The sequence below is a fragment of the Etheostoma cragini genome, chromosome 20, assembly GCF_013103735.1.
Source record: "Etheostoma cragini isolate CJK2018 chromosome 20, CSU_Ecrag_1.0, whole genome shotgun sequence".
Classification (NCBI taxonomy): Eukaryota; Metazoa; Chordata; class Actinopteri; order Perciformes; family Percidae; genus Etheostoma; species Etheostoma cragini.
The window spans coordinates 23,129,009-23,139,336 of record NC_048426.1 but is presented as its reverse complement, the minus strand read 5'-3'; the positions used below and the strand labels follow the sequence as shown (position 1 = coordinate 23,139,336).

Genomic DNA, 10,328 nt, shown 5'->3' with positions numbered 1-10,328 from the left:
ATCAGTCTGCTGCTGAAGGAGCTGCTCAGGGACCCCACAGTGTCATGTAGGGGGTCCAGAGGACAGTCCAGGACAGAGCCCGCTCTCCTGATCAGTCTATTGAGTCTGCTCCTGATCACATAGACTGCATTGTTTTATTTGTTAAATGTCAGCTTGAAGAACAGTGTGTCACATGAACATTAATTGGGTTTAAATAGTTTAAAAGCCTTTATTCATGTGTTTTATGAGTCTATTTTTTAACTGTCTATTCATGTGTTTTACCGGTTTTTAATGCTTATGATTTTTAACTGTTTGTACCTGTGTTTTATCTGTTTAACTGATTTTGTGTAAAGCACTTTGAATTGCCCTGTTGCTGAAATGTGCTCTACAAATAAAGCTGCCTTGCCTTGCCTTTATGTAGACGGCTATCTGATGTTAAATTAGAATAACAACCTATGTGACACAAACAGCCTTCTCCAGGTCCGAGCCCTCCTTACAGCTTCACCTTTAGTAGAGAGATGAGTGCATACAGCTGAGCGAGGAGCATAACAAATGCAGAATACACAGAGTGTGACCACCAGATGGCTCTACAAAATATATAGAAGAAGGAAAAGGATCATGTGACAATAATGTGATGAAAAACAAGATAAGGTGAAATATGGGGGAGCAAAAAGAAAACACAATATAATTTATAACCATTTATTTCTTACCGCACCGGACCACACATAACAACAACACACTGATCTCTATTAAAAATGGCTTTTATCTTCAAAGTATTTTGCAAGTCCAACAAAAAAAAAAGAAAATGGTGAAATGAGAGTTCACATTAAGAGTTTGATTGGTTTTATTCTTCAATATATGCAATACAAAATATCAGCACATGAACATAAGAGTTGAAGATGTGCATCTGCAGCAGAGGTCTCCGAATAGATTCACAGTATTACACAGCAGGGCAAAAGCTGCATGAGATGGTAGAAACATTTACATAAAAATGGCTTTAAAAAAATATAGAAAACAATACTTAGCTTAGTTTATACATTTTTACAATATGTACAGTAGTTAAGTTTAATTATTGGCTATTTTTCAACTGTAGTCCTACCCAGCGTGAATGTCTTTCACCCTAGTGTTGTCCTCGGGTCAAATTGACCCGTTTCAAAGTGTTTTGTATCAGAAATATGGATTTCTTTCAACCAAATTGCCCCCAAAAAAACATGGATTATTACATACGTTGTTTATTTTTTTATTTATCTTATAGCATTTAAATTCTTTTTTTTAATGGTTTCAAAACAATATCTTGACTAAACTTTCGACATCACAAATAAATCATATTTTCTGCCTTTTTAACTAAAAACGTATGTATAATTTGATATAAAAGAGGTCTTTTGACCATGAATTCCAAGAATAAGTGTACAACCGGTAATTAAACCAGCTCAAGGTTTTAAAAAAAGTCCCAAAAGCTGGAAAAAGGGACAAATAAATCCAAAAAAGTGACAAAACCATTAGAAAAGCACCAAAAAAGTTCATTTTCAATTTTGACCTGGAAGAACAAGTTCGTGGTCAACAGTAATACAACACAAGGGTTGTGTAGCATGCTGATTGTAAAAGAACTGTATATATATATATACATATATATTTATACACTGTATATATTACATAATATCAACATGTTCGTATGATATCGTACCAAAACATATGCACAACAATTAGTATGATATGTTATCCACCAAAAGCTTACGGCGTAGTGAAGGCACTTAAACGACCAGATTAAAAAGGTTTAGGTTAAAACAACCTTAACTAGTACTTCAGGGACAAGAACTACCGTTTCCTGGTTGAAGGTCCTGTGTTTTCTTACTACTATTGATCAGCCTACTGAGTGTTTATCATGTAGATGAATGATGAATTATTAACAGATTCAGTGCAAAATAACAGCGCCTCTGAGGGACTGACAGTAAAACCACAGTTGATATTTGAAATATTTCTCTTTGTACTCAATTCCTCATTTAACTATCGCTGTGCTCCGTCAATCTGATCAGCAAAGAACTCTGGATCGTAGTGACTTTGATCCCTTAACATGATCCTCACCTCCCACTGGTCGTGGGATTCTCTGTGTCCTTCCCTCCCCTGTGTGACTGAAAAAATAACACTCTGCAGATCTGGAGAAGCAACGCTCTCCATGAAACTGGTAAACTGCGCCGCCAGCTCTGGATTACATCTTGAAGGAGGACTGGACTTTGGTTTCACTGCAAGGAAAAGTGGAAAAGAACTATATATATAATTGAAATCCCAATTAGGACACATAGTATACACTAAAGATGTATTGAGCTGTAGATTTTACAAGTGAAAGATAAACTTGCTCTCTGGAGGACAAAATATACCATTTACATACATACACGTATACACTTAAATATACACACACACACACACACACACACACTTACATATGCATATCTATACTCATACATGCATACATACATACATACACATATACACTTAAATATACACACACACACACACACACACACACATATACATATCTATACACATACATATATATACATACATACACACATACATACACACACATATATATATGTATACATACATACACAAACACATATACATACATACATATACATATATACATGCACACTATATATTTGAGATCTCCACTTTCACACTTGATTAATAATTATCTGCTTTCTGGGAAACAATTCTGCAAAAATGTGTCCCTTATCTGCATCGAGCTATTGTGCAAATGTCTTTATTTATGTAAAGGGTATTTGTTTTGGGGGGGTTGCCCAAGCCTGTTTTGATTGATGTAACCCCCCCCCCCTCCCCTTCTTGTAAATTACACGTATGTAAGAAATAATAAGCCTTACCACATTTAAGCAGACATATTGATGCACAGGAAACAATCGTGACTAGAGACACAGTGCAGATGACTCCAGCGATCACAGTCAGCAGTTTCCAAATGACACCCATGAGATAAAAAAGATTTCTGCCGTCAAGAGTCGTCCCGTCTGAAAGGAAAGAAGATCCTAAAAACCCATTCGGACCACTTTGGTTAACCCTCATGTTGTCCTCGGGTCAAAATGACCTGTTGTCTTATATCAATGTTCTTTTTAATTCCCCAAAATAACATGAGTGATTCCACACATCGCTCTTTGGCAAGTACACATCTCTACTTTTATTAATTTTGGGGCGTCTTATTCAATTTTATAGCATTTGGAACACAAATTGAAGTGTTTTTGAAATAGTATTGAGTAAAAGTTGACATATTCCAGTCTGTGATTATCATCAACATCCATTCCTTTAATTTTAGTCTCAATAATTCCTAATTTCTGCTTTTATAACTCAAACATTAGGTATAATTTCCTATAATTGAGGTTAAGTCTGTAAATTGTGTGCAAGATTGAAACTGCAGTCTAGGAAATGCTCTGTTTTTGGTTCACTTCCTGTAGTTGGGTCAGATCACGTTGTTACCTGATGTGAACTGAACTCTACAGTAGTTCCCTTGGAACCGAACTGAGACCAGCAGACCAGAGTTGGTTTCTTTGGTCCCCACCAGAGTTCAGATTAGCTTTTACACTGCCCCAACCCACCAGACCAGTGTTGGCTTAAAACAGACCAAATGAGATAGGAGTGGAAGCTACATAACGTCAAAAGAGGACTCACCCCAAAAGACAGTGATGTTGTGACTTCCTGTTTGTACCGTGCAGCCGTACGTGTTGTGGATTTGGTTCTGGGAGATGTCAGCTGTCAGGCGGAGGATCACAGATCCGTTTTCAGCGGGCAGGGGTCCAGTTACCCTGATCCAACTGGCCCTGGTAGCCCCGTTTCCAATCAGATGCACCGAGCTCACTGATTTGTCAGTAGTGGTCACATGACACCTCAGCAGGGCCTGGTCTGTGTCCACCATGTGCTTGGCAAAAACACGTAGCTCTGCAGAGAGATGGAAAAATATTAAAGATCGAGATCAGAAGTACATTTCCAGGGTAACTGCTTGACATCTTTCCTCATCTGTTTTTTGTCGACATTCTCAAATTTCGTTTGCTAATGGAAACAACGGACTTCGAGCTAACAAGCTACATGCCCAACAACAACAAGCCACGCCCCCTTGTTCGCATATAAGAATTGGAAATAAATAGAGAGGGAAATCAATAAATGTGACATTAGGAAATAAAAGTCCATGGAAATAAATAAATGTGTATTTAGGAAATAAAAGTCTCTTGCAATAAATATGATATAATTAAAAGTAAAAAACTTTAATATATTGAGTCCAGACTCAAGTACTACAACCCTGTTAAGTAGTATGAACATGGGAGGATTGTGAGTAAGAGTGGAGTGTACTAGAGTTTCCTATTTCCCAAGGCTGTGTGTGTGTGTGTGTGTGTGTGTGTGTGTGTGTGTGTGTGCGTGTGTGTGTCTATATGTGTGTACACGCTGTTCCAGCTCTCACCTGTTTGCTGCTGTATGGATCTTAACTGAATTTCCTGGATCATCTGTGGACAAACCACTCTGACAAAGTGTTTATAGGCGTTATTCATCAGTGTATTCTTGTTCCAGCGTTGTTCCACTGGTGCTGCAGAGGGAGAATGGGACGTCCATCTCTGAGATTCAGGGTCAAAGCTTAAGAAGTCCGTCCCATCTACTGCCCAGGCTTCAAAAGCTGACATCCCATTGGCTGTGAGGATGCAGCCCCGCCTCCGCTGCACAACATCTGTACAAAGACTAGAAGATTAACTTCTGGGTTTGGAACAGGCAGCCATCAACATGTCAAAAATAAATAAATACTTACAGACGTTGCTGTTCATAGATCTTGGAATCTCGTATAGAGACGCTTCGATGTTAAGACTCGCTTCATAACAGTGTTCAGGTAACTTTTGGGACTCCAGGGTAGGTTTGAGTTGTTCTCTTTTAGTCACGCTGTCACAGTAAGAGATGGGAACTCCATCAAATACAGTTAGTTGTTCAAATGAAGGCTGATCTCCAGGCTGCACACGTCCTGTAGACAAGAACTTCAGAGAGTGGGAACCTGAAAAGAAAAATACACGTAAAGGGTCAACTGCCCACTGCCACACCTGCCACTGGACTGAATTTTTTCATCGTTCACGCTGTTCTTAGGTTTGTGGTCAGGACCACATATAAAAAAAGACATTTATGACAACAACACCGGATCTATACAAAGTCAGCGAGATAGTTTGTTCAGCAGTGCTGTGGCAAGAGTCACAAAACCTCTTCCAAACAACATACTTCTGCACCTCAGAGTCCTGTATCTGCAACCTGATGGCAACAGTGTGAAGGGTGGATATCGAGGGTGGTTGGTGTCATTGATGATGGTCAGGACAAGGCCTGTGATGGCTTCATCGTTCCATTATGAGTCAGAGATAAATCCCAGACCAAAGACAGTTGAGTTCAAGCCAACACTTTGTCAAAAATCCAGCATCAACTATAAGTTCAGCATCTATTTGAGAGGTTTTCTCAGGCTGCTCTGTCCACTGGATTGTAGTGTTAGACCATTCATTTCCTGTATACAAACATGGACGTCTGGACTTCCTCCCACTTGTAAAAGTAAAAGTAAAAGTATCCTAGATCTGATCACGGCCATCTTGTAATTTTGGAACCAGAGTCTGCTCAGTAGAGATCATGGGAGATATGGACCCTTTTTAAAGGGGGGTTGAAGCTCATTAGGAACTGAGCCCCCCTAATCTGATCCTAGAATGGCCCCTGGTGAGAGGTCAGACCGTGTAGGGTCTCCAAGTCTCACCCATAGACCCACCCGACCAACTGCAAGTCCATCACAGCTGTCAATCATGACATTTCACCTAATTTTCAAAAGCTTCATCAAGTGACTTTACCGGTTTGAGGAGCCATGTCGCCCATACCTGTGATGTTAAAGATGCGTATCAAAATGTAATGAAGAATAGTTCAACAGCTGTTTATTTGACAAGTTAAAATGCACATTCACATCAGCTGTTGTCTTCGTATCCAGGGGTCATGATACCATCATGACAGGAGTCATGATACTTTCCCATCTAAAGTGTTTTTTTTTCCTGCGTATGTTTAAACTCTGTTGGAACTGTGCCATTAGGTTTCTGGTTTGCGTGTCAGTGTTTAAAAATCAGGCCAAAGACTAACCAAGTTACTACGATGCATGGAAACACTGATGCCTTTTCAAAACCACTCAACTAATTACAACAATGTCATCCTTTAATGTATTTAATGCATACATTTACCCATCCACTTCAATCAAGTGCTGCAATTCATGCAAAATGACATGCACATGAAACAGGATTCAAGCAGTAAAGTGTTTTTCTTTTGATTGTTATTATTATTATTATTTTAATTATTATTATTTTAATTATTATTATAGCCTTTATTTATCCAGGGAGGGTCATTGACTGCAAGCTCTCTTTTCCAATAACGTTGCCATTACAGTGGAGAAAATTCGAAAGAAAGATCCTGGCCCAAAGGCCGGAGGTAGATCTGACTCCAGTTTAACAATACACTATATATCCTTCTAAAATTTCCTTCAGCAACATGCAATACCTTCCTTCTATCTATCTGTACATACATGACTCAAGAACTTAGGAATCAAAACTGAAATAATATATTAAAGTCAATAAATTGTAATGAAGTCCAGCATTAAAGGTTATAAAGCACAAGAACAGATCCTGTATCCTGTATGACGGGGTACAATACAAACAATAAAATCAAATGAGAATCACTGACGTATAGGTGAATAAAAGGCTAGAGCCGGCTTATCACGTTAACATAAGTCTGATGCTGTTTTGATAAATGTCCTGTTTTTTAATTTTAAGGTCCTGCACTGAGACTGAAAAATCAAATGAATGTCTGATCTACTGCTACTGCAACACATAGCAGGAGTAGATCAAATACAATACTTGACTACATACTGTATATGGGACTTGTTAATGTTTTTATCTTAACTTAAATGGAAGAAATTGCTGAGTTTGTTCCTGTCAACAAACATCGCCATACCAACCCCGGGCTGGCGTGGTGCAGTCCTGCTGCTACAAACGCAGCAAAGCAGTAGCACAGATGAAACATTACTCACCACACCTAATAGTTGACATCAGTAAACATGGAATTAAAAGTTGAATCCACTTCATCTTGGAGCATTATCATCAAAAGTTTAAGTGTCAATCCTTTAGAGTGGCCGCGACAAACTAGAAGCTAAAACCTTTCTACAGTGGCAAACTGGATTAACAAGACTACAGCAACTGGCTCAGGCTCACATTGTGTAATCCAAAGATTTCATCAACAGAAACTAGAGCCCTGCCAGGGCCAATCACAACCCTGAACAGGTTAATTCAGGATAGTTCACCCTGCAAGTTCAGAACGACTTTCAAAAAAGTACCTGTCTGTCCTTGAACTTTCTATTGATAGTAACAGTCTCCACCCGATGGAAGATGTATCTCTAGGATTTGTATTCATTAAGAAAATTACACTGAATGAAAAAAAACATGAACAGTCGGATGAGTTTATGAATTATAAAAAAAGATGGGATGCAATCTGCATGTGCCTCCACCATTGTGTTGTAGTGGGAAACAGTTGGATAATAAAGTGTTTCATTTCTACTATAATATGGACTGTACTTCTAATTTAAGCGTGTATTGTTAGTATTTAGGCTCTGGCCAGGAAGGGATTGGCCATCTGGCAATTTTTTGGCCGGGTCAGATAAAAAAAATAAATATATATCTATATATATATATATATATATCTATATATATATATATATATCTATATATATATATATATATATATATATATATATATATATACATACGAAGACAGATAAATTGTCTTCACAGGTCGGCAAGCAATAGAATTGGCTTTTTATTGCTTGCACAATGTCACTATGGTAGTGTCACTATAATAATAATTATACTATTAATAATATTAATAATAAGTGGCCTATAGGAGTACACATAAAAACCTTGAACAAGCAGCGTCACTCCGCTCCGTCTTTGTGCTGCTCCCCGTTCACAGAGTGGTTAGTTTTACACTATGCAGGTTAAACTGCAATAAACCCGAGGTTCACATGTATGCATGACCTGTGGTGGTCCATGACGCTGTATTCAACATCACTGATATGAAAACATTACACTACACAACGTTTTGTATGTATTTGTGAATTCTCGGAGCTGTAGAACTGCAACTGATAGCATACTGTCCGTAATACGCTAACGATTTATCGGTAAACATGGAAACATTTTTATCATTAATGATCTAAACATTCATTTCGCACACAAGTAGGGTTACGTTTCACAACCCTTCCAAGCAGGCCTAGACCTGCCTTACGATCAGGTTACACTAACTGTGCTCTACAGTGATAGAATAGCCTGAATAGATGTGCTGTTCTGATGTATGGGTGTGTTTTGAATATTTTATCACATCTTAAATCTGTCTTGTGTTTTGAAGAGTGAATGTGCAGCGTTCATGCCAGTCCTTGGCATTCTGCTGCTGTTGCTGTTGTTCTTGGCAAACGTGTTTGGTTTCACTTCTACTGTGTAAGAAAACACTCTCGGAGAAACAGACCTATGCCTTTCTCACTAATCTTGATATTACAATGTTCAAAATGACATTGTATACTGCTCACATATCTAATTGAAAGACTGACAAAAAACAATGAGTTATGTAAACACAGATTATGTAGTATATTGCACATTTAAAAGTAAAAAATAATCTCAACCCTCATGTTGTCCTCGGGTCAAATGTACCCGTTGTTCTATACCACTGTTCTTTTTAATTCCCCAAAATAACGCGATTGATTCCACCCAAAATAACACTTAGTTTCAGTTTATATCAAACTTAGTGACAAAGGTTGTTTGGTCTTTGTTAAACAGAGAAGGGACGGAGTCTTTGCTTCAAATATGATTCTACAAAAAGGGAAACTAAACAGGTTTGTAGACATTATGATGAAATCAGCAGCTGGCAGACTGCCAAGGATAATAAAACAATCCAAACTACATGGGTGCATGATGACTGTACGGATCATTTATGATGAAACTTACTCCCTACAGACAGATCATAATTGTACTACAGTTATCATGTTATCTAAACTTTTCTAGGCTATGAACTTGCTTTCTCAACTTAAAGCCCCCGGAGTCTAAATAACGCTACACATGGTTTCTTAAATTAGAGGTAGATATTATGGTAGACATCATACATTTGGTTATTTTGTACAAAAAAGTGTCCGAGGCACAGATGTTTAAGTTTAAGTGTTTTGTTTGTCAAAAACATTGTGTAAGAATCACAGATCCAATCCTTTTTTATTTCACCAACTCCAACATATGTAGCTCAGCGTAAATTCTTTCAGGAAGACTTAACTTTGAATTGATGCTCCTAAATCAAATCAGCTGTTATCCTAATACATGTTTTATCATGCTGTGCATAACTGTTGCATATCTGCAAACTAGTCTCCACCAGGAAGGTGGGTTAGCATTTTAACATTCATGGCGATCAAGATTAATGCAAAAACTGTCTGTAATTCTCCCTTAAAGATGTTATGAAGTGTTTGACAGAGTTGGAGCCTGACAGCAGGACCAGCAGAGCAACATTACTGTACTTAGACCGTATCATCTTGATCAGATATATGAAAGAACATGGCAGAGTGCCAGTTGCCAGACAACTTGTTGTTGTGAGCTGTGCATGTGAAGACTGGTTCACCCTGCCACTCCGTTCAGATTTGACTCATCACAGCCACGCTAAAGGATCGCTCCTCACACTCTTGATGATAATGCTCCAAGATGAAGTGGATTCAACTTTTCATTCCATGTTTACTGATCTCAACTATTACTTGTGGTAAGTAACATTTCATCCATGCTACTAGTGAATTATCAGGCACAATGTGTTCAGAGAGAACTCCGGCAGCAGAACAGAGACTGGACAACACCCACGTCGGGGAGGGGTCCCTCAGCAGGGGCGGCTGGGGCTCAGTGGTAGAGTGTTTGTCTTCCAATTGGAAGGTTGGTGGTTCAATCCCTGGCCCCGCAGTCCCATGTTGATGTGTCCTCGGGCAAGACATTGAACCCAGAGTTGCTGTGCCATCGGAGTGTGAATGTGTGTAAGTCTTTATCAGATGATCAAGTCGTACCTTGTACGGCACCTCGGCGAAAGCGAATGAAGGGTTCCTGTATAAGGTAAAAGCACTTTGAGTAGTTAAGACTAGAAAAGCGCTATATAAATACAGCCTATTTCTATTTTTAAATTGAGTTAAGGTCAAACATGACTAAGTATTGTATAGGTATACTATCGAGCTCTCAAGATTCACTGTAACCTTCCAAAGTGGTCTCACCATTGTATTGCTCTTGAACGCTCTAAGG

General features: G+C 38.6%; 2 protein-coding genes across 2 annotated transcripts in view; one reads left to right on the top strand and one right to left on the bottom strand.

Moving 5' to 3' along the window:
- Positions 1 to 1,593: 1,593 nt before the first annotated feature.
- Positions 1,594 to 7,239, bottom strand: LOC117935489 (class I histocompatibility antigen, F10 alpha chain-like). Its single transcript, XM_034857694.1, has 6 exons — positions 7,058 to 7,239; positions 4,778 to 5,014; positions 4,439 to 4,699; positions 3,655 to 3,921; positions 2,859 to 2,999; positions 1,594 to 2,219 (listed from the first exon to the last, which is right to left on the bottom strand). Exons 1-6 carry the CDS (start codon positions 7,110 to 7,112, stop codon positions 1,984 to 1,986), a joined length of 1,197 nt encoding a protein of 398 aa, XP_034713585.1. The 5' UTR covers positions 7,113 to 7,239; the 3' UTR covers positions 1,594 to 1,983.
- Positions 7,240 to 9,616: 2,377 nt separating this feature from the next.
- The window catches only part of LOC117935488, a 5,329-nt gene continuing 4,617 nt past the window's right edge, over positions 9,617 to 10,328 (top strand). Inside the window, exon 1 of the mRNA XM_034857693.1 lies at positions 9,617 to 9,807. Within this exon, the coding sequence (XP_034713584.1) occupies positions 9,753 to 9,807 (55 nt within the window). The 5' untranslated portion in view covers positions 9,617 to 9,752. The remainder of the gene's footprint in view (positions 9,808 to 10,328) is intronic.